The sequence below is a fragment of the Nothoprocta perdicaria genome, unplaced genomic scaffold, assembly GCF_003342845.1.
Source record: "Nothoprocta perdicaria isolate Ctin4 unplaced genomic scaffold, notPer1 scaffold_12, whole genome shotgun sequence".
Taxonomy (NCBI): domain Eukaryota; kingdom Metazoa; phylum Chordata; class Aves; order Tinamiformes; family Tinamidae; genus Nothoprocta; species Nothoprocta perdicaria.
This window is the reverse complement of record NW_020454316.1, coordinates 8,502,488-8,528,273: the sequence shown is the minus strand read 5'-3', so window position 1 is coordinate 8,528,273 and position 25,786 is coordinate 8,502,488. Positions and strand designations below refer to the sequence as shown.

The window sequence follows — 25,786 nt, the reverse complement described above, 5'->3', positions numbered from 1 at the left end:
GCCCGCGGCAGCTCCCGCGCCCGGCCCGGCCCGCGCCGCCACTCACCACACCAGGTCTCCGAGCCTCAGACTCACGGCCGCCATCTTACCGACACAGCCACCAGCCGCACGGCGCAACGCCTGCCGGGAAGGACGGCGCCCGCCGCGGGGCGGGGCGCGGCCCACGCGATAGGGCGGCCCTCGTCACGTGGGGGCGGCGGGACGCTCCGCGTCTCTCCCTCGGGGCGTGACTACTACGGCGGTGCTGATTGGTGCGCTGAGCGTGACGTAACGTGACGTAGCGTGAGGACGTGTCGTGACGTCACTCAGCCGCTGCGCGTGACGCGATAGCGCGGAGCGGTGGCGATGGCGGCCGTTGAGGAGGTGCCTCCCCCTTCCCTCCTCGCAGTTTTCCATCCCTCCGCACGACCCCCGTGGGCCCCCATGGAGACCTGCGAGCAGGCGCCGGGGCGGGCAGGAGCCCGGGGCTGGCAGGAGCCCGGGGCTGGCGCTGCGTGCCGGCTCCTCGCAGCCGCGCGCCTCGCCCGTGCCGTGCCCTGCGCCACCGCCTTTAGCTCCTCTGCCCTTTCAGCCACAGCTGGGCGGGCTGAAGTACCCCGTTCCAACCACTGTTAGCCACTTGCCTAGTCCAACCTGCCCTCCACGTTGCAATCCCTCCCTCCCCGTTCTCAGCGCTAGGAGGAAAGCCCCTGTTTTAGCAGCAGCAGCCCTTTAAACCCGGCGTGTGGCTTGTTCTGCCATCCTCCCGCCGCCAGCCTCCTTTTCTCCCAACATTGGCAGTGGTTGACAGCTGTCAGCAGCTGACTTCCACGTCTGGGCATCCTTAAAGCTCCCTAAAGCARTAGCAGAACGGGGCGGTTTCTTTCCGTGCAGACACGGTATTTGGGCGGTGGGAGCCGAACAGGACGGGTTTAACTGAGCACAAACTGCGGCGGGGGCCGGGGCCCGGCGCGAGGCGGACCCGCTCCCGCCTCAACTTCCGCCGGCACCGAGGCCGCAGCACAAACGTTCCGCCCCGCCTCGCCGCGGGCGGGACCCGCGAGGCCGCGGCACTTCCGGGCGCCGCGCCGGAAGCTGCGGGGCGCTGAGGCACGGCCCGGTTCGGCCCGGTTCGGCCCGGTTCGGCTGGGTTGGGCGGGCGGGCGCCATGGCCCGCAAGAAGCTGTACCGGCCCATCGCCGCCATGGCCAAGAAGGTGCGCGAGTACCGCGCGCTCAAGAACCGCCCGCGGGACTCGGAGCGCTTCGCGCTGGACTACGAGACGATGCGGCGGCCGCTGACGCAGAAGCGGCTGCCGGTGCTGGCGTGGGAGGACGCGCGGCGCGAGAGCCGCCTGTTCGCGCTGCTCTGCCGCCTGCCGCTCTTCGGCGTGGGCCGCGTGCTCACGCGCAAGTCGTGGCTGAGCGAGCACGCCGAGCCCTGCTACTGGCGCGTGGCCAAGGTCAAGGTGGACTACACGGCGCAGGTGGGTCCGCGCGCCGCCCGCGCCCCCCGCGCCGCCCCCCGGCCCCAACCGCCGCCTCTTTCCTTTGCAGAACATGGACCACGGCAGGGCCTGGGGATACCTGACCTTCAGAGGTAAGGGCGGCTCGCTGCTGCTAGAAACAGCCCGGAGAAAACGGTCCTAAGGAGGGGAGTGAAGTGTGGGGGGGGAAGAACCGCCCTCTCACTTAGGAAGGTTTGTTCTTCTTGATTTTGTTAATGGAAAACAAAAAAATCCGAAGCTCGGTTTCTAATGGTGAGTGGAACTCTTATGTAGAATACGCTTCCCAGAATCTTGCGGGAGAGACAGTGCAGGCTGATGTGGGAAAAGCTGCTGCTCTGACAGGCTTAGGTGGGTGCCAGAGCTGACCTGCATCCCTAAACTTCATGGGTAGGACACAGTGAAAGCAGGAGGAAACTRGGGTAAAACAATCAGTAATGTTGGCAAATAAACTGGAATGGCACACCCTTGAGGATGGATGGATAAATTTGCCTTTTAAAATAATATTTGCTTAATATTAGAAATATGATATTAGTAGAGTTCTTGAAATACTTTTCATTCAAAGTTTTATGTATACATATATGTCATCAAGCTTCCTATAAGCTTTCATTATGGTAGAGAGAAATTATTCTTATTCTTTGCCTACAAAAACTGAATCAGTGAGAGATGAAGTGACTTYTCAAATTAAAAGAGGAAATCAACCATAGAGCAGCTTGTTTAATAGTCTTCTCAGTCTGTGTCTGTTTTAATATCCGTGGACAGAAGTGGGATCATGCACTGTAGCAGTGAAAATATGGTGTGACCCTTTCCAAACCTACTGCCAGTTCTAGCAGCAGTCGTGCTGGGGAGCCCTCACTTGCTGCAGTCCCTGGAGGGGGCGGTTGCTGTTGATGGCGTTTTTCACTTCATCTTCTTTTTCTCAGGCAAAACCGAGGATGAGCTGAGAGAGATCGACAAAGTCATGTACCACGACTGGCGATTGGTGCCCAAGCACGAGGAGGAGGCCTTCAAGAAATTCACCCCAGTGCCCCAAGAGACCATTCGGTACCTTCCATACCCGCCTCTGCTCCGAGCCATGATCCTTGCTCAGTGGCAGAAGGAAGGAAAACCCATCACGGAAGAGCCAATGCTTGATCTGGAGAAGGGCACAGCTYGCCCTGAGGGCGCCAAGCAGAAAGCTGAAGGGACACCAGTGTAAAGAGCTGTGTGACCCCAGCTCCCCGCGTGCTCTTGCTGGGGGTCAGAAGCACATCAGTTTCCTCCAGGAGGTACATCTGCCCGTGTGGTATGGGGCACCCAGCTTTTCTCAACTCACTTTCTCTCACTTTTCAGAATGTACAGTGACCTCCCATGAAAGGGAATATGCAAATACATGCAGATTTTTTTCATAACTTCTTTCTTTCTTCTCTTGTGCTCTTTTGTGTGTGGGGCTTCCCAGGCAGGAGCTTGGGAGAGGGGGAACGGTGGGCACTACTGCTCAAGTCCAGGCTGCCCTAGTTATTCCACTGGCAGAGATGCTCCTTCCTGCTGGAAGTGGGTGCCAGGCTGGGAAGAGCAGCCAGGGATGCTGGTAGGGATGAAGGGGCCTCCCTGACAGTCCCCAGGGCTGCTGCTGAGGGCCCACGCACAAGTGGCCTGGTGGAAACCAAGCCCTGCAAGGGGCAGCTCAGCTGCCTCCTGGTGCCCCCGGCTCTGCTCCTGGGGACACACGGGGCTGTCAGGGCAGCCAGGGACAGTCGGTGCCATCTCGGCTCTCGCTGCTGTAGACTCTGAGCACCAAGCCCTGGAATATCTCGAGTGATGCGTTCAAAGGGATGTGAGCTGAGCACTGTGCTCAAAGCTGCTGCACTCAATGACAGGTTTAATCGATGCTGCCAGGTGCTGTCAGCTGCAGTTTTCCTCAAGTGCCCTAGGGAGCCACAGGCAAGGCAGCTAATGAGGAAGCAGCCACGGCTTGTCAAGACATTAAAATCATTTCAGAAGCTAATGGCAAGGGAACCTGCTTCCTGCAACTTATTTTAAAGCCTGACAACTGSCAACACTCCTATTTATAGCCTTACTCACAATCATTTTCACTGCTTTCCTGTTGCTCCTTCCCTATTATTGCTGCATACGTTCCTTGAACTAATTAACTTCTATACAACAGGTATGAACTCATATAAATGCTGCCAAGACTAGGATGAACAAACAGGTGGAGGGACTCGGCCCCCGAAGGCAGGATCGCTGAGCGTCACTGACCCCACGCGCCCCGTCACGGAGCAGCTCGTGTTGAGAGGGGACGTGGCCAACTCGAGCTCCAAAAGGCAAGACTTGGGTGCTCAACCTGGTGCCCCAACTGAAGAGGACCCCGCCACCAGCAGCAAGGACAGCTGGAGACAGTGGTAGCTAAACAGGGACCACCTGGGCTCACTGCCAGGCCAAGCCTTTTAAAAGCCTCTCTACAGCCTGAGCAGGAAGCCCTGTGCCCCAAACACAGCACACAGGCGCTTGCTGATGTTAACACATTTATTACATACAGAACAGATATGGTTCGTTGTTTGATAGCGTAGGGGACGAAGCATGGGGACGTATTCATACAGCAGTCTCTTTACAGAATGCCATCTTCTGACTGAACAGCGGAGTTTACAGGCCTTAAGACACTTTTAAAATCCTTTTGTAACATACAAGATACTTTACATACATCACAGTGGAGATATGACAGGGAAGTGTGTTGAAGCCAGTCAGCTCTTCACCTTGCTGCCCAGTAACCACCAAATGCTGAGGAATGTGACAGCAAGTGGCTGGTTTTACTTAGCTGTAGCCACCCCCTTTTAAACATGTGCTTCTCTTGGAGGAAAATACACATCAAACTGGCAAGGAACCTGTTGGGAGAGGCCACAGACCATCTCCTTATGTCACCTGGGGCTGCTGGGTAACAGGCAACCAGCAGTGTCACCCTGACTGCTAAAACCAGATACAGAACAAACAGCAAGAGGTAACTGTGGCACTTCTGTGTTTTCATATGGAAAGTTCTACAGAGCTACGAGAGGGGAGCAGCTAGGGCTTTTTTCTCCCTTAAACTAGTTCAAATTAGGAAGCTTATTTGGCATGAACTGTTAGATGTTTGTGGAATCTGCTGCCTAAATGTCTGTTTTCTTGCTAACCTTTCAGCACTTTGTGTTGCAACCCAAGGAGCCCATCCCAGCAGAAGGCATTTCAGGAAAGGGGTGGCAGCAGCTGGAGTTCCCACCGCACAGGGAATCCCTCAGCAAAGCAGCAGCCCCAGGGCCTGGTGGTGGCAGGAGGCAGCGCATCCTGAGGCCAGCACTGCCCCTGGCAGCCAGGGCAACAGGGCCCCTGTGCATTCGGTGGCCGAGGCCTCTGTTCCCCGGGCACGCAGCCCTGGCCTCCTGGGCAGAGCAGGTGCCCCGGCCTTTCCCGGAACTGCGGACCAGTAAATCATCTCAGTGCTGCTGAACCTGGACACTGCTGTGTGCCGCTGGCACTGAGATACCCCAGCGAGCCCCAGACCTGCCTAGCTCAGGGAAGAAACAATCACCAGTCTCCCCAAATCCACTGCTAATCACTGCCCCCCACATCCAACAGGGGAGCTCCAGGGAAGCAGGACTCACCCTTCTGCACACAGGGCTGTTTCCATGGTCAGAAAGGAAGGGGACACGTGTTGGACAAACGGTTACCTCTGTATCTGGAACTAGCACTCTAGCCTAAAACTGCTCTTGTTGGCCCTGCTTCTCCTGCAAGCAGGACATGCTCCTGCAACCTCACAGCACTGCCTGCCCAAGTAGGACAGCCAGCATTTCCCTCAGGGGTCACCATCCTTTTCGGGAGTGAGACACTTCCAGCTTTYGCCCTGTTGAGTAGCAAGGCCCATCAGTGCTTGTCACGTCAGGCAGAGAGGCCAGGAGATCTGGCCTCCTTCGTGCAGCCTCAGGCAAGACCCAGCCTTTCTCTACCTTGACTGCACCCACACAGTCCTTCCCAACCTCCCTGCTATGGGGTGGAGGAGGAGAGACATCTCCACGCCAAACAGCAGCAGCTCCCAGAATGGGGCACATCCTCACGAGTCAGGGTAACTTCACTGCACTAACACACAACCACAGCTCCCTCCTTGCCTGTATTTTAAAAGCCAACAAATACTAAACAGAGCCAGCTTTCTCACTGAACTTTTCAGATTTTCCTACCTGATATTTTTGTAAGGGGGAGTTAAAAGTCTTGCTGACTTTTCTGTTCTCTAACAAGGTTCCAGCAGCCTCTTGCCACTGCAGATTTCTAGGCCCCTGTGGCCTCTGCGGTGAAACACCCGTCTTCCATCTGGCCCTACCGAACAGCCCTCGCTGGGCACAGGCACCCAGAACACTCCTGCTAAGACAACAGCAGCAACAGCAGAGAGGGACCTTCCATTTGCTGTACAAAGAATGTGTTCCCCGTGGTAACTGTTCACGACACTGTTACCCTCTCAAGCCAAATAGCAAGAGTAGTTCCAAAACCTTGACACTCCTTCCTGCTGAAGGTTCCTGGCTTGGGCCTGGCTGTTCTCAGTCCTTGGGATGTTATCCTGTGCTTCTGTGTACCCTATGGAGAGTGGGTAAGGTGGAAATTCCACTGGTGAAGTAGAAAGGATTTCTTCTGAGGTGCTGGAGAGTTGTGATTCACCATCACTGCTTTGGTGGGGCTGCTGGGGTGATTGCTTCTCATGCAGCTGGGAATGAGGCAACCTGCTGGAGAACCCCACCACCTACCCAGCTGCTGGGCCCTGGGCACAGGGTTTGCACCGTTCTGGCTCCAAGCTTCACTTCATCCACGAGCTGCCATTTCTCTCCTTGTAGACGCCAGCTCCAGAGCAGAACAATAATCCAAGCACGCAGAAAGCGCACGGGCTCAAGATGAAAGCTGCAAGTTCAGAGGTTAGAAGGGGGTCACAGTCCAAGGCAGGAGCCGTTGCAGTTGTCTGGGGTCGGTTTCCAGCAGTAGGTATAATGCAGGAGTTCTGTATGTACATCTTGGCATTCAGGTGGGAGGAGGGAGACTTACATTGGTAGGAAAGGAAAATTTCTCACTCAGGGATATATGATACTTGCCACACGATAATGTGGCTCCTTTCAGCCTTGGAAAGTACTGGCTTCACCTGGGTGGCATCTCCTGCATTCTCTTCTGTCTCATCATCTTCTCCATCCCCTGAAGAGAGAAAACCAAGTAAAAAAGGCAGGAAGGAAAACACAAAGTGACATTGCTCTGGAATCCTTCACAAGAAGCTAATACCCCTGCTGCAYGACCACTGCAGCCTGATCACAGACAGCACCAGTCAAAACCTCCCTTGATGCCTAGAGGAGCCTTTATAACCACAGGGTGGTCTTCCCAAGCAAGCCTGTGTAAACAAAACAAACTGCCTCCAGGAGCAGGGAAATCTGCCACTCCTCAGTTTGGAGAAGCCGGTGTTTATGACACAGAATGGAATGGCCTAGAGTGCCACAAGTGCCACAGTGGGACACCAGTATTTGGAGCTCTTAGTACACCGTTTTAGTCTCTTCAGAGCCATTATTGCAGCCTGYGTGGCAGTGACAGACAGGAGCAGAGCTTGGCAGCCCTGTGTCATGCAAGGAAACACCCGCTGTTCCCCTGGCAGCAGGGTGCCGAGGCAGGGAGCCTCCTGTGCAGACTGCTGCCCCTGTGCAGCCCCGCACCCCGCTGCAGCGCTCACCAATGCGGAAGTCGATGTAGCCTTCCCCTCCGCTCAGCACCAGGACGTTCTTCAGCTTCTGCCCCTCGCTCTCGCTGGCCGCCGTACTGGGGTTCTCCGAGGGACTGTCCAACACGCTCCCGTTGAGGGTGGCTAGAACGTTGCCTGGAACGGGAGGGAGCTGCAGTCAGTGCCTGTGCCCGAGCCCCGCACGCTCGGCACAATCACACAGACTCCACACCAGGCAGCTCAATCCCTTCTGCTGGTGAAACCTATTGCAGTCTAAACTGTGTCTGAGCAGGAGATCAAAATGCTGCTGAGAGYCTCCTGTTGCCCAGCAGCTCCAGCCCCTCAACAGACCACAGTGGAGGACTCTACACRAGGAAGGGACACGTTCATCCTTACCAGGCACTGAAACGAAGAATTTGACGGCATCCCGGTGGCCGTGGAAGCAGAGCTGTGCCTGAGCCATGGAGCAATACGGAATGAAACTGCTGGCTGATTTGTCACTGTTGTCATCGCCGTACACGTGGATGACTCCACCAGAGCGGCTGCCCTCTCCAGAGGTGGGTGAGGTTTTGTTGGCTGAGAAGAGGGAGGAAGAACATTGTGATAATTCTGGTCCCATTTACAGATCAAAGAGAACATTTATGAGACATGAAGGAAAACCTTTAAAGTTGCAGGTCTCTAAAGGTCCTGTGTAAGGAATGTGATACAGAAAACGACACTGGACCACACAGTCCATCTCCCTGATGTGCTGGGCACCCACTCATTAAAACAAACTASATTTCCCATCAGATTTAATGTTTGCTACTAATGAGGCTATAAATGAGGTAAACATCCCTGGAGATAGTGAGTTAGGAGCAACTCTAGAGCACACGAGACACAAGGTTTCTAGGGTGTCCCAATAAATGCTTCTTCCAGCAGCAATTCTACCCAACCTGCAGCAATTGCCTTCTGTCCTAGGAATCAGCCTTAGTCTTTCACACTCTGTGGGGTAACCAGAAGCGCTTGCTGCCCCCATGACATGATAAGGGCTTTTGTCCTTCTCGCTCTTGAAGAATTACTGCAACTCTTCTGAATCAGTAAACTTGCTCGGGTTCCAAGTCCTTTGCCACACCAGATGATGAGCTCTCAAGCAAGGAACACCTCCCGCAAGGTGCTCTCCATCCACAACTTCCAGGGACTGCAGGTTGAGCTCAGGGGCCCACACCGTTCAGGTCCAGGCACTGACAGTATCATGGTGCCACTCACAGGAAACAGAACAAAGAATTGAGGGCTCAGAACAGGAGCTGATTTCTCTTCACATACACCCACATCAGAAAGAGAGAAATACCATTAAAAAGGCCTTCGCTTTTGGTTTATTTTTAGAGAGAACTAAATTGCTTGCTTAATTGACAATAATTCTGTATTTTGACGTGGGATGGATTTCAGTTACTAAGGGCCTAAGAAACAAAGACGACTGACTTAGCAGGCTCAAGCCCGGATGCTGAGACAAGGCACAGATATTTGGATAGGAGAATGAGAGTCAATGTGTGCAAATGGAAGATCCCCCCCACAAAAAAGCTTTCTGCACCTTTGTGCTGCTGTGAGCAGCTGCATTTGGATGTTCTCATCTGACTGTCAGACAGGGCTAGTACTTGTAGCTTGGTCTCCTAGCTCAGTATCTTGCTCCTAATAGTGAGCCAGCATCAGATGCTTTAAACAGAGGAGAAATATGCTGCCAACMGCCTTGGGCAGTCACAGAAATGTCTTTCAGTGAGAAAAAATACCTGACCTTGGAGAGGCTGGGGTAAACCTAAGCATAAACCTGAACAGTGAGCTCTGATTCTACCWTAATTGGCACAAAAGCAAGCAATTTGTAATATGTTTCAAAGAAGTCCTTCTTGTATAAAGTCTTGGTTGATTATCCACAGCTGGAAAGTACCACAGCAGCTACTGTCACTGCCCTGGAAACTAATGAGAAAAGCACCCTTGAAAGAAACAGTGAGCAGCCTACCCCTGGAAAGAGCTGACTGAAATAAACTTTATAGTACAGGTAGAGCTAGTCCCCATCCAAAACCTAGCCTACCAAAATAAGGGAACTACTGAGGAAGAGTAAAGTATTCTCGTCACACTAAATAGATGTGATGGCTGGTGAGATGGATGCCAATGTTTTTAGCCATGGGGAATGAGAATATTTTCATTAGCGCATCTGGTCGCTTTTCTGCAACTTAAAATGAGAGAGTGACAAGGGAAATGGCTGCAGAGAACTGAATGGAAGGGCAGGCAAGTGATTTCAAAGGTCAATGGGTGTGAAAGGGTTGAGAGCTGAAGGAAGGAGGCAATGGACTTACCCCGGAGCCCAAGGAGTTGGCCTCGGTGGAGGACTACAGCTAGGCACAGTCAAGGAGTGGGAACACAGAGGGGCACGGGAAGAAAGAGGCAGGATGGGAGAGAAGAAAAAGGTGATTACTGGGAGAAAATGCAGGGAGCAACAGAAATCTATAAACCTAGCAAAACTGTAACAGGAGCTATAGGTTCAGTTTATATTCACACTACTCTTGCTTATCTTATTCTTATCCTACAAGGATAGATGCAGTATCTGAGACAGGAAAGGATCACAAAGACCCACTGCTAAAATTCCTAGTGAAAACTAGCTGTATCCCAACCACAGTTTTATAGAAGCCCCAAAAGACAATGTCAGTGGTTTACAGCAAGAAACAAGTATTACTCAGAATTATTGCAGCAGCCCCAAGAAAGACTGGGATTAAAACAGGGATTCAGTAGTGAGACACTGAGATTACAGTGCACAGAGAGGATGGCATCACTGGCTTCCTGATGTTGGCCTTGGTGATCTCCAGCTCCCCATAGAGGAGGCATGAGAGGAGGCAAACTGAGTGCCCACTTCCAGAACTAGAACAAGTTTGCTCCTTTTATACAGCTCTACTCGTTTGCTTCTCTGCCTGAAATCATACTTCATTAAACCATGAAACAAACCTTCTGCAAAGGAAAGCTCAACTCTGACTTGTTCTCAGAACAAAATTACTGAGAACTTCAATTAACCTTCCTGCAGTAGAAACTTGCCTGTCAACTACCACTGACAGGTCTCCTCACCAGCTCAGATTTAGCTCAGTACTGATTTCTGTTTGACTTGATAACAACTGAGTCCTAATTTGACTCAATGGAGCTTTCCTAAATTCAGTATCTGGAAAATACTGTCACAGAGATGTTTATATGTCTACTTCAATGCAAAATTCCCCCAGAGGTCTTGCCAGTAATTTCTCATYCCATAGCCTCCTTTTGAATACAAGGAAGGAGGAAAACTCCTCTAGAGRAAAACTCCTCTAAGTTTTGTTTCTCCTGTTCCCCAGGAGCAGCTATAGAGTCAGTTCACATCTGTACGCCTTGTCAAGGTTACACTCAAGAGAAGACCTTATGGATGGTGGAGGTTTGAATGGTCCCCTGAGGAGGAAACAGATTCAGCTGAATTGAAAGGGGCAGCAGCCAAACTGAAAGGGACAGTAGCAATTATCTACTTGGGTTTGAATCTGTCCAACACAACATTTAATCCTATAATTAAGGAAGTGTTAAACCAAGCTTGAGGTCAGCCATAGTCAGGACTCTTCAAATATTGCCATGATTACAGGTTCAGAGGGAAAGTATCCAGGAAGCATTAGCCAGAGCCATGTGCATAGATAACAAGCATTGWTACTTGGGAGACTCACAGAAGAATCTCTGATAAATGCCACTTACTCTCTGTCAACGGGATGGAGATGACGACACCGTTCCCTGTCCCTACCCAGAGGCGGTTGCCAGCAATGAGCAGAGCTGTAATCCGTACAAAGGAGAAGCCCAGCTTTCCAGTGCCTAGGAAGCATGCACGAGAATTGGACAGTCAGTTATGAGCACAGGACTCAGGGCAACGTCTCCTAATGAATACTAACACCTCTGTGGTCACAGCAAACAACAGGCCATTTACTGACAATCACCACGGCCTCACCTAGCATCTTGCTGACGTACGGCTCGATGTCGACATCCTGCAGATGCTGATGGCTGTGGGCATGGTAAAGCCTCAACGTGGAATCCAGACGGATAGAAACCCAGACTCCATCTCCAATCCATGCCAGCTGTCGCACCTGGCTCTCCCGACGAGGGTGAGCATCAAAGGATTTCTGAAATGCCAAAGGGTGAATAAATGCGAGTTCATGAACAATCTGCACTTATCTAGACATATACTCTGTTTTGTGCAGTTGTTCTCTTACCTCAATCTGCATTGTTTTAGGTTGGATGACATGGATCTTGTTCTTRTAGCCACACCAGACTCTGTCATACACGACAGCCATGCAGCGGATGGAATGGTGAGTGTGACCCAGGTCCATTAGATGGTAATTGCTGAGATCCCACTGACCATCTAAAGCGAAAAAATATGAGGAGGAAAGATGCACTGGATCTTCCATGAGATGTCAATACACAACAGAAACATTCACCTTATACTGAGTTATACAAGCTCAGCTAAGGCTCAAGTCTATTTTGCTTCTGCCTGTGAATTTGCCTTGAATCCATAATACCACCTGGGGCAAAGCTTTGTACTTACCAAAACCACAATGATAAAAGATTAGTTTGGTGGGCTGAAAGGTCCCCAAATCAGGTTAATTTAAACATCCTTTATGTTGTTTAAAAAAAAAAAAAAAGTTTTCCCTAACTATCATGACAAAAACCAACACGGAAATAAAAAAAAGACAGTTCAAGATGACTCTGTGGAAACTCACCTATGTCTGTGCATACGCACAGACTGATTCTGTCACTAATACAGGCTCCTACTTCTCTGGGAAGCCATGGGCCTATTTCATGTGCACTGTGCAGAGGATCTGCTCAGATACCACACATCTGAGCTGTTTGCAGCTCTCTGTGCATGCATTTTACCAGTGATCTGTGATTGCACAGTACCATCCACACAGCCCAAATGCATCAAACTTACTTGATAACTGTGCAGCATATTTGTTTCATAGCAAATACTTCCTAGAAGTGTTGTATATTCATTCTCCATATATTATGAAGTACATAAACACCTATTTTTATCTAGGAAATTTCATGAAATGGTGTAAAAATATGCCTATGTCTGTATAACAGTTAGTTACTTATTTAAGCATGTATCTGTGTTCAGGCAAGCTGGCACCCTTCTTCCTCAACGCAGTGCAGTTCATCACACTTACTGCCAAGCTTGCTTTTCTCCGAGTTCTCTTACCCTCTCCTCGGTGGAATATGGCTAGTGTTCCATCTGCCAGAGCAACAAGGACCCTTCCTTTCACGTGCCTGAAATCACAGAAAAGTAAATACTTATAAAAGTCTGTGGAAGGGATGCAAAACATTTTTATGTTTTCACTACAATTTCTACTCAGTTTAACCCTTCCTTACACCTTCCTTCCTTCCTTMCACCCTTAGAATCATCCTGCCTTATACCCTTAGAAGGATCTAAGGTTTATACCTTTTCATCTTCTCTGTAGTAAGAATATAATCCCTCAGTTTCTCATTAAACTTAAATTCTCCTTCACACTATGAACTCCATCAATTTCAACAAATAACACCCAACTTACACCCTTGTGAAATTTGACTTTCTCCTTCCCACTTRTTTTTTTCCCAGAACTGCTAATCTCATTTAGTACCTCATTCACTGAACTAGGTCGGGTCTGCAATTGAAAAAGCTGTTCATGATGAGGCTTCCCAATGTGCCTCAGAAGGGCAAGAAAAAAAAAATGACGACTGACAGAAGGGCCACCCTCATCAAGTGATTGCTCAAGCACTGAACGTCACCCTGCGGTGTCCCTAAGCGTGCACACTTACACTAGGCTAAGTACAGAATCCTTCAGCTTTATTGAGTGCAGACACTTCTTCCAGTTGGATACAGCAGAGTGCACATAAAGCCTGCAAAGACAAATCAGAGAGTGTTAGTAACATAGCCCCACATCTTCTGCCTGACAGAGCTTGACTATTTTTCTTCTTCTGGTAAGAAAAGAATGTACAAAGTGACATTATGCCACAGTGCCCAAGATGAGCTGAGTGCTCAAAACAATGACTGATGAGTGAATGCTTTCTTACTCCAGAAATGTAAAATGAACTAGAGGTGTGAGGGCTTGGAAAGYAGATCCTGAAGGACATCCAAGGTGAGTTCTGCCAGCTCCTGGGGCACCTACCAGCCATTCTGTGCTCCCAGCCACATGGTGGGGGCAGCACTGGTGCAAGTCCCAGCAGCATCCCCATTCAATTCCTGATCTGTTGCCACTGTGCTTGACTCTGTCTTCTGCTGCCCATTCTCACTGAAGAGAGAACATTTTTATTAGTATCAGAAAAGAATTCCCATCTATGCTTAGTCTGCACTGTGCAAATAGATACACTGTACATACACAGTTTCCTTCTCTTCAGTGTTATTTGATTGCTTGACTCCTGAATCTGCAATTTGCAGTTTATTTCCCGTCACACAAAACAATTAAAAAGTACTTCCTAGTTATATAACTTCCTAGTTATATAACCAAACTTCATGTTTAGCAGTACCATCATATAAGCAGTATTTTCTCTATTCATTTCCAACCCCAAAGAACACAGGGCTAACGTACAGCATTTGCTTTTCTAAAAGCAATTTCTATCCAAGATTTCCAATTTGCTATGTTGGTGCTCATAGCTCCTTAATGCATCACTTCGATCCTATGCATAAGAATTTGTGAGTTTTCTCATCATCTTTACAATGTATTATAGGTACTAGTAGACTAAGTTTATACAGAAATGATGAGCTCCTCTGGTAGGAACATTAAATGCTGCATAGTTGACAAGACCTGTCTTAACAGCAGAATTCTCTAAATTCACATTGGAACATCAAATATTTGCTCTTTAAAAGTTACAACACAGGCTGCTGCAGGTTGAATCATGTTTATTTTCATTTCATTTCTTCTTCTCCCTATAATTCCACCTGTAATACTTGGTAGCCACAAACCTGAAAAGAATTGGCACTTCACGAAAATGAGAAAGTCAAGCTGGTTCTCTTCACTTACAGCTTATGCAAACAGAGCACACAAAGAGCTGAGGTGACACATGGGCAGCCTACCTGTTCTGCCTAGGAGGTGCCTGAGGAGGGACTGGATCTGTAAACACATGCTCTGTGAGTGGCCCAGGCTGGACCTGAGCAGGCTCGGTCTCACTTGTACCATTCTCTGGTATCTCGGTAGCTTCTGTTGCTTCCTCAGTAGACTGGGACTGGTTGATCTTCCCATTGCAGACTGTAGCCACCTCACCTGAAAAAGACGGCGCATTGCAAGATGTACAATAGGCTGAAGACTGAGACRGAAGCAAGCTATACAGGAACCTGGCTTTCAATTTTTAACTTATCCTTGCCTGCATAAGGCAATCAAGCCCTGAACCTGCATCAGACAGCAATTTATCCAGAGTTTTTTCTGCTCTGAAGAAAACATAGGCTGTTTTGAAGTCAGGCACAATCTATGACTAACAAAGCCCCAGAAGTTCACCAAAGTTGTCACTATAGTCATTAATCCGCAAGAACATTATWTACTTTTTCATATAGAGTTAATTGACTTAACAACAAGATATGGCCCAGAAATGAAAGAAATGAGAACAGAAGCAAATGAAGCAGGGYAAGTACTTATCATCTGTCCAAAATACTCTGCTTCACCACAACCTAGCTGCAGGATCCAGATCACTCTCAGAGGAAAGAGGGGCTCTAAAAGGAAAAGTATCAAAGAGGCTTTAGTTCTTGTACTAAGTTAAGAAACTTCTTGAGGTCTACCAAGTTGTGAACTTGGGGTCAGGAGGATGAGGCTGTAAGACCATCAGCTTTTAAGGGATGAGCTAAAACTGAACTAATGTTACATTTGATGTCCAGAGACTCACTCTGTCCCTTGTCCAGCACGGGTGTGTCACCACGCGAGGAGCAGTTGCTTCGTGGCACGTTGCAACGGGTCGCACAGCCCACCAGAGTGATTCCTGCTAAGACACCATCTGTTCCAGACGACTCCTCAGGATTAACATCTCCCTCCAAAAAGATCTCGCCTGGAGGATAATCACTCTCACTGGCCGCTGAAGGGCAAAGAACAAATTCTCCCATAAATTCAGCAGTCACTGCTAAGGCAAATGTAGCAGTACTCCTGAGGTAGCCATGCAGATGGAAGATGCTGATCCTTGGAGCTCACTAGCCCCAGGGAGGCACCACAGCCTCTACCAGCACCAAGGTGAGTGCCCTCATCAACATCCAGGGCAGTTAGAGGGCCCTCCCAAACCTGGGCAAGGCTTGCTCCCAAGAGCCGTTCTGCGCGTGCCAAAGGAACCACTTACTAAGTGCTCATCAAGATCTCCACAGAATAGTCCTAGTAGAAGGCAAGATCTGTGTTACGGTCTTGAGGAACATTACTCAAGCAAGTTCTGTGGGTTAGTTCTGAAGCAAGGACACTGTTTGTGACTCCTCATAGGAGTAGGTGACCCTGGACAGAGAGGAACCAGTGTCTGGGCCCCACTTACCAGGGATGCTGGAGATGCAGAGCACGTGAGCATTGCAGACAGTGAACTGGTCCACCACTGTACCAGGCTGATTGGCATCAATGATTACAACTTTACTTGTTGACAGGGTACTGGTGAGGATCCAGACACGACTGGATGTGGCATCCATTTCATGAAGCTCCTTTGTCTTCAAGGAAAGCAAATACACACAAGAATCAGTGTTCCTCTCACTCAGATCAGACTAAGATCTCACTCTTAGATTAGACTAAGCCCAACAATGCTCAACATATTTGTGCATGCAGAGACCACACTGCCAGCTCTGGAGAGCCAAAGTCTCCTCCTAGCTGAGGAAAATAAACAATCTGAGCAACACAAATTTCCTCCACATCGCTGCACTTGTATTTGGAATCTCAGCCAAGGGAGTGTTGTCATTAGTTTCTTTTCTAAATTGTCTCATTAATGTCACAGAGCACGTGTTTCAGATTGAATACCATGAATGTGGGATACGAAAACTAACAGACTAAGCAAGCTAATTAAAGAAATACCATAGGACAACATTATGATACAGCTGTTAAAAAAAAAAAAAAGAATAAAAATTCAAATCACCATCTTCAAGTTACAGTTTCGTTCTTGAAAATAACTTAAGACTGTCTTAAAAAACAGAGCTGGAAGGAATCTCAAGAGATTCCTGAACCAAATGGACTAATGGACTATACCAGGTCAGTAAATCATACTGATTCCCAAGGGGGATAATGGGAGCAGATAACGGATGGAATTAAAAATCAGTGGAGAAAAAAAAATTGTTTTTCTTTTCTGACCTTTTTCTTCTCAGGAGATGTATGGTTGCTCTTGTTGTTCTCGCCTTCCACTTCCCGGTCACAGGTGAGAGGATCACGCCCAGGTTCCAGTTTCTGTCCATTCCCAGATTCCTGCTCAAAAGGTCTCCATCCCATGAGATTGACTCCAGCTGCACACCACAGCTAAGAAAGAAACAGAAATCTTAAACTAAGATTTCTACCTCTCTACAGTCCCCTCTTTCCTAGATTTCTTACATCCTAGAGCACGATTCAAGGAGCTAAGCCACCAAAAATAAACTCCTCCTCCAAAAGGATATCTCTAAATATGGATATTCTAAGAAACATGGAAGAAACAGAAGCTCACATTTTCCATGTCCTCCTCCTGCATTGGACTGGAATGCAGAGACAACATACCTTCATGGTTGGGTCCTTCTCCACTAGTGGACGACAATACACAGGCACAGGGACGTTCTTCATGCGAGTGTCTTCCTGGCCCCCATTGGGACTCAGCTGTGGGAGAAGAGAAGAAGGGAAAGACAGTACAAGACACTACACACAAGGCTACTGCAAAAGAGACACAACCAATAAGCTGGAATGAAGCCTCTGAGCCTCTGAGCAAGGGTGTCATTGGCAGCTGATGCTTCATCTCGCATCTTGTGTGAAACAGTGCATAAAGGGATGGGACCAGCCTACCTGAAAGAATGTCTCTCTCACCACAGAAGGTTTTTCATTTTTATAACATTAAATGATTGGAAGTGTTCTCATAGTACAAATATCCCATGCACAAGCCCAGGCAGAATAATACAAGAAACAAAAACAAGTATTGGGGTCTAGATGAAAAGCGTTAACTCCTTCTGTTTTGGGTTAGGTTCTTTCAGAACCTTTCATGCAAAAAAGCATCCCCTCTATAGACTTAGGTGCAGATACAAAAAGGATATATTTAATCTCTGCCTACAATTATCATACAGATAGATCATGGATATTGTACTTCTAACTGGAATATTTAGCAACTGAGGCTAAAGAATTAGATCTTCCCTAACATCACTATACATAGCATGACATGTTCTCTCCCCTCAGCCTCTCAGGGGAGCGGTCCCTACCTGCTTGTACTTGGCAGGGAGACTCCAGCCACAGGCCTGCAGTCTCCCATCATCGTTCCTCACGTGCTCCCGGACCTGGCGGTACTGCTCCCGCTTCTGCTCGCGACGGGCTGACGAGGTACAGTCGCTGCGGAGAGAAACGACACTGTTACTTCCCAATCTGTGGTTAGAATCAGAGGCAGGAGGTCAAGGACATGTTGCCATAGCAGGGAGAAGGAAAAATGGACAAGAAGTCAGAGAACACAAAGCAAAACAAATCCACCCTTGCACAAGCGGAAAGGAGATGGAGGAAAACAGAGGCAAGGAAAAACAACAGAACAAAACAAACAAACAAAAAAGCACCTTAAGTAGTGTACCTAGCCAACCCTATCCTCTAACTCCCTGTTACCTGGACAACTGTCCTGTCTACTTCTGTATTTCAAGAACCCTTCAGAAACAGGCAAGCAACCTTCTGCAAGATCATACCACTTTTTACTTAGCTGTTTCAAGTTTACTGATGTAATGTCTCAATCAAGAAGATATTCAGAGCTCTTCTATTTTTTACTACAGTCAACTGTTTTTTTTGGTCTGTTTTAAGATTCCCTCTGCTGACTAGAAAAATATGCACAAACTGTACTGCTTTCAACAGAATTACTCCAGCTTTGCACTGGCAAATCTAAGAAGAAAATCAATTTGTGAGCTCTCAGGATACATTTTACTATAAAAAAAGGATGTTTGATGTCAGTTCTAGCTCTCAAAAGGTTTTTAAAATACCACAGATCCAGGGTACAAACAACATCAGCAAAAATCCAAGCCAAAACAACCCCCCTCCACACACACACACACACAYAYATATATATATGGRTACACAYACTTAAAACAAAAAAACAACYTCCCACTAAAACAAAACCATTCCTTGCACCTGCTTCCTCTCCTGGGAAGAGGATGARAGAACAAACAGCTTCTAATGGTAGGTGGTCACATTATTTAATGCACTACTGGAAAGCACTCAGATACCACATGATAACTCTGACATTGCAACTAGAAGTGAACTGAACAGTGGGTATGGGTATCTATAAAATATAAATTTATGCTCTAAAGTAAACCTCTCCACCCATTCCACTGCCTTTCCTACAAACTTTACCACCACATTCTCCAAAGACTTTCACGAAAACATCACAAGCTGAACAGCAATGCCTCGCACTGGTAAGGCTTGAGGGCACAAAGTCACTGCCAGCTTGCTGAGTTCATCCATGTGGCAACCGGTGAGGGAAACATCAAACGGATAAACACAAGAGTCAGAAACTTTAATGCCACTTGGACTTCTTTCTTTTTCTATTAGAAAACAGCTTATAGAAAGAAAGCCAGTAGCTATTTGGTAAAGCTRCTGGGGGATCTGGCTTTGCACTTAGCCCACGACTCACTCTTCAGGGAAGAATTCAAGCGTGCGGCTGCCGGAGGAGATCTGGCACATGGTGTGGCTGCGCCGCTGGCTGAACCCTGCCGTGGTTGGAGACTTGTAGTGGATGTTCACCGATGGGTAGGTCCTCTTTGCTGGGGGGGGACTTGAGGATGAACTGAACAGACGGCTGAAGCTAGGGATGGGAAAAGGTAACAAGTAAGAGAAAAGGGAGACAATCCAACACAGATTCACAGTAGGGGAAGCCTGAGGTACAAAATCAGGGACTTTAAGCCCTCTGTGAGAACTGTCCTACTTTATTTATGTGTTTTTGCATTTCGGGTATTTGTTCTCAGATTGTCCTCTTTCTGAGTTTGTAAAACCAAACTGCTATGAATGTGCAGAGCTGATTTTAACTAAAGACAAAGGAAGACCATGTAGCCAAAGAGTTCGGCTAAGAATGCTTTTAGCATTAACACTAGAGGAAGTTGATGTGTAAGATAGACATGGAACTTCTTTTCTTAAACAAACCACCAAAGGACTTACAATTGCCAAATAGTAGACTTCTTTTTCTCCTGGACGGATGGGTGCTCACGGGAAGCTCTAAGGACAAACACAGCAGACACAAGTTAATTTCACTATCTTCCACCCAAATTCATGCCAATCAGCAGGCCATTTCCATCAAGGAAGTTAAATCAAAACCCCAATTTTAACAACATTTCAAAACACAGCAGAGGAAGTGATATACAGTCTTCTTTGATGGGAGCACACCTAACAGGCTTTTCCTTCAGCATTCATATTAAGTGCAAATAAGTTTGTTCAATTCCCAGTTTTATCAATGCCCCTTAAYGTTATCAGTACCAAAAGAGCACCCTTGAATCACAAACCCCAGAATTCATTAGTTAAAAGCAACCCTCCCCGCTACAATTTCTCCTAGCCTCATTAGCACACAAAAAAACACCAAGACAAACAACTGTTCAGTCTCTTCAAGTTACTAYGGCAACTCTAGTCTTGATTTGGCACTCAGATTCAGGAATGAGAGGAAAAATTGTGTAATGCAAGAGAAACATCTACAAGTTCCGAAAAACTTACAGCATTTCTCAAACCAGTATCTTCACGGCTCAACATGACCAGGTTCTGTCCTAAATGGGATTGTTCACCCAGCCTTACCTGATCATCTCTGTCCACCTTACAGCCTCCTGCAGCTCCATCAACCTCTCTTTGTATTGATTGCGTTCCATCAGAACCCGGGCCATTTCCACACGTGTGAAGCGGCGACGCTGAGCTATGGGAATGTTGTCCTGTAGAGGGGAGGAGCACTGCTTCAGCCAACAAAAAAATGGAAGGGGATTGATGTTAGTACTGGAAAAGTCAGCAGAGAAACATATTTGTTAGTTCTCTTCCTCTTCTGTTTAATTATCCCCTACCTTCCCCATGTGAGGTGCTAATTCTAGACCAGTGATCTTCAAACCATGACCCATGGACCTCTTGATGTTCAGCAAACTCATGTAAAATGGAGTAAGAAACACCATCAAACTGAAAACTTTATCCAGAAAATATCATCACTRAAGTGTTTTAGAGGTCCACAAGGAATCTGTAGAGTGGATAGTGGTCCATTGGTCCAATTAGTTTGGAAACCACAGTCTTATTGCAACAGATTTTGCAGCAAATCTAATCACAAGTGGCAGGGAGCAACACAAAATGCTATGTGTCCCCTCAGCAGGACTAGGAGGGAGTCAGTCTGTTAGTACACACTAAGCAGATAAAGCTGCGGGGCACAGAAAACTAAAGAAAGACCTTCTCCTCTTTACCTGGCATGACACAACTCACCTGCTCATTCTCAGAATATGGCTGAGAGCTGCTTCCCTCTAACCACTATGCAGCATGGATAAAAGCACACATTTGAAATTCCCAGGTTCAGTAATTTCCCTAGCTAACTACAGCCCCAAATCTTCACATAYACAGAGGAAGTGTCCTGATAGTGGCTGATAAGTAATAGTTTCGTAAAATCATTTCTAAGGGAAAGTGGAACACTCTTTACAATTCATTAGGCCACCCTGACAGCTCAAAGAGTTCAGAGACACTAGTTAGTGTCACATATGCACAAGCTTTTTTTTTTTTTTTTTTTTTGTAATTCAGCCCTGAAAAATCTATAGTTCCAATACTCGTGTGGCCACCTGCAAGCCTAGAAATTTTTTAAATTATATCCTCGCTGCATTACACATTTGTTTTGGTCAAACCATGATTTGAAAAACATAGGTAGGGGTGATCTCCTCTCATCTGGCTACTGCCAAACATCAAGGCAACCCGCAGCTGACCAGCTCTGCCTTCATCATTAACCAAGGCAGAACAGTCTGCACCTGAAGACTCATATACACAGTAATACAGGATAAGTACATAAACCCCCTTTCCCCGCAGGCATTTTAGTAATGTAATATACCAATTCTGTACAGAGATAGCTGCTTACATCCTCCACCTCCTCTTTGGGTTCTCGTCGGGCAACAATTGCTTCAGATTTCACTCTAGGAAACAGAAAGAAATGCATCAAACCAGCAAGTGAGACAGTGACTTACACTGTTGGGCAGGAGGTGTTTGCAGGAGGAGGATCATCTACCAAAAGGTCTAGAGGCATTACAGGGCAACATGCTCAAACCATGAGATGTACCTCCAAATAATGAGAAGCTTCTCTGTATTTTTTTTCCTTTACCTAAGACATCAGCCCATTTCTCTGAAGATGTGAAATGAGAGCTAGGCCCCAAAATACTGGTCACTATCTACCTTGGAGACACCATGTGTTTTCACCTAGATCTTAACTGACCTCTGAGCAGTCAAAATCCTGGCTTAATTTCTGCTTCTGCACTGCTTCTTTTCAAAGCAGCCAAAAATTCTCAAATATGAAGAACAATATGCTCTAACAGTGAGGAACAGAACACCAAATATATGTTAATAAAATATTTACAGTGTTTTTCTGAGTACCTTTAATTTCTTTTTAAATATCACTCTTACCTCTTAAAAAGGTACACTAGTCAGTTAAAAGCCTGGATCTCTACTACGTTATTACAAGATGAGATGCTGAAAAAGACATTTCAGGAAATTGCTTCTATGTCTGCTGCCTGTGAGACTATTTTCATCTCAAGCATTTTGAACAATGAGGAGGAACTCGTCTGTGTCACTCTTGGTGATGCTGTGTTCAAATTAGAGAATAACAGGTATCCTGGCAGACTCCAGCTGCAAATTAAGCGCTGCTCTCTGATTCAAGATTTCACACCACAGTGTAGAGCCAGTCAAAATACAATCATGTTGCTCTGAGTCCTACTGGGCAATTTTAGCTTTATGGATGTGATATGATCATAGGCTTTGCCAGACATTCAGGCTAAAATTTCTCTAGTTTGAGCAGAAAATAAGAAGTGGGATCCCTTCAAATGCTACCCACATTGGACTCGAAATCTCTTCTGCTCTCTTCCTCACTCCTATTCCTCACAAATTATTCCTCACAATGGAATAATTAACAATACTGACATTTAAATACTGTTTGCAAAATATGCATTGGCTCTTTCATTAAATGAATCAGCATTCATTTAATCACCTCTCGGAACTATCCTAGCTGCGGCCAGGATCAAGATTTGGATAGTTTCCTCAAAAGCTATTCTTTTATAAATCTCCCTCTGAATTTGTTTGTCTAATTACAGTTTTCTTTTCTGCGAGGTTCACTCCAGGGAGTCTGGATTTGCATTTGCTGCTAAGAAATGCTAATGTATGGGGGAGGGGGGAGTTCTGCAGGTTTTTAAGGTTCAATAACTCACTCCAAACAAATAAGGACAATATTAAAAACAAACACACACACATCCCAGCCACCTACCATCTGCCTTTAAAACCCTCTGTGAGATACTTTGAATTTCAGTACTCAAGTCTGAGGAAGAAGGAATGAAACTAACAGAGTAGCCAGAATTATCACTCGAGTTCTCCCAACTCCTTGGAACAGTGGAAATCACTCACCTTTTCAGCTCTTCCTCCAGTTCCTTGACTCTGATTTCCATTTTGGCTTTGGCCTGTTTTGTTGCCTCCAGCTCTCCCTTCAGCACTTCTTGCTCTCCTGACAGCTGGTCCACCTTGGCAATCAAATCATTCTTCACAACGTTCAAAGCATTTCTTGAAGATGTGAAAGGAAAAATAAGCAATAATGCCTATAACCTGCAGCTACTCATTAATAGAGACCCAAAACTAAAATAAACTAAAATAACAAAGATTAGAAATGAGTTTATTAAAATAGTGTCATTTAGCTAGAACTCAGGGAAATGTTGATTTTGTCAAGGATCTGCAGAATGACTTAGAAATCACCATAATAGGTCAGGATGAGGTTTGTCCAGTCCTGTATCCTGACTGACAGACCAACACCAGACACTCCATAAGAAGATAGCAGGATACTAGCAGATAACCACTATAACAGAGTTTTGGCCAAGACCATCTTCAAGATGATAGTTCATTTGTAACTAGACAGGCAATTGACAGCATGCAGCAGTTTCTTACTTGGTCTCCAGTAGCTGTGAGTTCTCCAGCAGCAGATTCCCCACTTCTTTTCCCATTCCTGTAAAGAAAATCCAGGCAGTTTTCATCTATTTTCCTAGAAACACGGAAACTTGTGAGGCATTGACTGACTCTCACTTTAGGAAGGAAAAACACTTCTGTCAGGCTTCCCTACRCTCCTCTTTCTGCTGTGGAGAGTGGGGTGCTTGTTGCTGGAAGATCATGCATTACAAGCAAAGTCACCCACCTGTTCTTTCTCTAAAGAGCACAAACGCAGGCCTAGTCTCTTCCCCAGTCTTTTACTCCCTTCAGAGACATTAAGAGAAAACTTCACTAATGCTGGTGAAGTCTTCACTAATGCTGAAGGGAAGCTAAGTCAATGACTCCCAGATCAGCCATGAGTTATTACAACCATCCTCCATCACTATTAAAAGAAAAAAGCTGGAAGTTCACGAGTTCTTCGCAGAGCAGAACACTGTCCAAATTGCTGGCCATATCTGCACAACTGTACTTTGAATTCTTACTTAGCATACGCCAAATTTCCCATTTCTCAGCACAGATTTGTGATCATGGTTGTTGTAGCCAGTTTTGTATACACGAAAGGCTTCCCATTATCAGCCTTTCAACGCTGCAATTTTACCAGGATTTCAGATTACGCATCTCTACTGTTGGCCTTTGGCAACTTTCTCGTTGCTGCTTAAATAAACCTGGAGCCTCAACCCTCACTCAGAACATCAGGTGCATGGCACTTCCCCTTGCGCACAAACATGATGACTGCAATATGCACATCAGGGTTGCGAGTGCTCAGAAAAATTTGGGTCTAAGTGGGAAGGCTGAATTTCTTAAAACCAGACTCAAGGAGATTTGGAAAGCAAATGCACAACTGGACTGTTTCTAACTTGCAGGGACCCATTGACTCCCAGAATGAGCTTTACTTTACAAAAGGGAACAGAGGCCACCTGAGGATGGAAGGCAAAGAGCCCTCTCCTTTTCAGGAACAGTGCTGAGGTGCAGCTCATCCTCAGCACAGGTCCCACAGCACAAAGTCGTCTCACAACCATCACAGTTTGTGCTGAAGTTCTTCTACCCTCCTGAACTATCTCTTCCTTTACAGAAAAGATATCTTTTTTTTCTTAGCCATCAATTATTCACTGATTATTTTTTGCAGTGAAATAAAAAACAACATAAACTTGAAGTAAATGGAAGTTAGAGAAACATGATAGCACACAAGAAGTGAGAACACATCACAACACTCCAACATACAGATCCTCTTCCCACAGTAAGATGGGATGAATTTATGATGGCAAAAGCTAATTCCCAGCACGGATGAATAAGAAGCAGCATTTTCAAACAACATTTAAAAAATCAGTAGAGATAATTAATCACTTTGATGTTTCAGGAAATATGTTCTTTGACGCTGTGTCAAGGAATACTGCAAATAGCAAAATAGTGGAAAACAATAAGAACAGTGTAAACTAGAACTTTATTTGTGAAACAGGAAGGTGAATGAGCTATATATTCCCTTTTGTTTTACAGGATGTGCCGTTGTTTGAACCAAGAGGTCATAGGATACAGATTATCTGTTCATTAAACAACATTCTTATTCTCTTTTACTGATTCTACAAAAGGCCGAATCAATATTTATCCCTTAAAACTCTAATACAGCACAGATAAATTCCAGGTGCTGAGGSACATGAGGAGGTGTTCTTTTTTGTTTTGTTTTGTCTTTTAAAGAGGGAGACCAATTTTTCTTCCATTCTCATTCTCAAGTTAGCAAACACTCTCTGGGTTTATCTTTAGGAGAGAAAAGAACACGGAGGAGGTAGGTGAGTTACTAGCCCAGACTTAAAAGCCATTAAGTTCAAAAGCCATTATTATCACAACAGTTTCTATCTTATTTGCATGCAACACAGTCACGGCCAGATGCTTTAACCAGTGAGCAGTGTGAGGGGTTAAGTCTTACAGGGACAAAATGGATTGAGCCATCACAGGGAAATGCAGCAAATATTATAAGACAACTTCATGTAGGCTGTAATGGCCAAGCTCTACCCATGCCTTGGAAGGAAACACTGTGGAGTGATTAGAGGAACCCTTCACTTTGTGGTTGAAGAGGGAGGTGTGGACAGAGCCATATCTCACAGAGCTATCCTACACTGTGCAGCTCCCACACCCAGGTAGAGAGTTTGAAGCATCAAAGTGGATAATCAACTACATCAAAAAAAGTAAGAAAATCCCCAAACAAGTGGTATAGGTATAAAAAGCCTCCTGCTTCTTGGGAAGGTGACATCATCACAAATAAAATCAACTGAGGTGATGACACACATATGGAGGGATGGAGGGTGAACA

At 46.6% G+C, this 25,786-nt stretch overlaps 3 protein-coding genes across 17 annotated transcripts in view; 1 reads left to right on the top strand and 2 right to left on the bottom strand.

Annotated features, from left to right (window-relative positions):
• GLYR1 (glyoxylate reductase 1 homolog) overlaps window positions 1-102 on the bottom strand; it is a 25,907-nt gene extending 25,805 nt beyond the window's left edge. For 3 of the 5 annotated variants that reach the window (XM_026053859.1, XM_026053860.1, XM_026053861.1), the window contains exon 1: window positions 47-102. In XM_026053859.1, coding sequence (XP_025909644.1) covers window positions 47-84 — 38 coding nt within the window. In that variant the 5' untranslated portion in view covers window positions 85-102. The remainder of the gene's footprint in view (window positions 1-46) is intronic. The other 2 variants (XM_026053862.1, XM_026053863.1) reach the window with 1 other exon arrangement.
• A 1,006-nt stretch (window positions 103-1,108) lies between these two features.
• MRPS34 (mitochondrial ribosomal protein S34) lies at window positions 1,109-2,813 on the top strand. The gene is made up of 3 exons (XM_026054124.1): window positions 1,109-1,465; window positions 1,536-1,578; window positions 2,407-2,813. The coding sequence occupies exons 1-3, from the start codon at window positions 1,148-1,150 to the stop codon at window positions 2,679-2,681; spliced, it is 636 nt and encodes a 211-aa protein (XP_025909909.1). The 5' UTR covers window positions 1,109-1,147; the 3' UTR covers window positions 2,682-2,813.
• Window positions 2,814-3,999: 1,186 nt separating this feature from the next.
• The window catches only part of MAPK8IP3 (mitogen-activated protein kinase 8 interacting protein 3), a 56,449-nt gene continuing 34,662 nt past the window's right edge, over window positions 4,000-25,786 (bottom strand). For 7 of the 11 annotated variants that reach the window (XM_026053997.1, XM_026053991.1, XM_026053998.1 and 4 more), the window contains 22 exons: window positions 23,444-23,501; window positions 22,913-23,065; window positions 21,357-21,438; window positions 20,087-20,217; window positions 19,463-19,519; window positions 18,942-19,112; window positions 17,539-17,665; window positions 16,853-16,948; window positions 16,460-16,621; window positions 15,663-15,828; window positions 15,039-15,224; window positions 14,239-14,425; window positions 13,334-13,456; window positions 12,984-13,064; window positions 12,388-12,455; window positions 11,405-11,553; window positions 11,143-11,314; window positions 10,896-11,009; window positions 9,497-9,535; window positions 7,566-7,745; window positions 7,182-7,325; window positions 4,000-6,658 (listed from right to left, as the gene is read on the bottom strand). In XM_026053997.1, the coding sequence (XP_025909782.1) occupies window positions 6,537-6,658; window positions 7,182-7,325; window positions 7,566-7,745; window positions 9,497-9,535; window positions 10,896-11,009; window positions 11,143-11,314; window positions 11,405-11,553; window positions 12,388-12,455; window positions 12,984-13,064; window positions 13,334-13,456; window positions 14,239-14,425; window positions 15,039-15,224; window positions 15,663-15,828; window positions 16,460-16,621; window positions 16,853-16,948; window positions 17,539-17,665; window positions 18,942-19,112; window positions 19,463-19,519; window positions 20,087-20,217; window positions 21,357-21,438; window positions 22,913-23,065; window positions 23,444-23,501 (2,768 nt within the window). In that variant the 3' untranslated portion in view covers window positions 4,000-6,536. Of the gene's footprint in view, window positions 6,659-7,181; window positions 7,326-7,565; window positions 7,746-9,496; window positions 9,536-10,895; window positions 11,010-11,142; window positions 11,315-11,404; window positions 11,554-12,387; window positions 12,456-12,983; window positions 13,065-13,333; window positions 13,457-14,238; window positions 14,426-15,038; window positions 15,225-15,662; window positions 15,829-16,459; window positions 16,622-16,852; window positions 16,949-17,538; window positions 17,666-18,941; window positions 19,113-19,462; window positions 19,520-20,086; window positions 20,239-21,356; window positions 21,439-22,912; window positions 23,066-23,443; window positions 23,502-25,786 lie in introns of all 11 variants that reach the window. The other 4 variants (XM_026054001.1, XM_026053996.1, XM_026053990.1 and 1 more) reach the window with 3 other exon arrangements.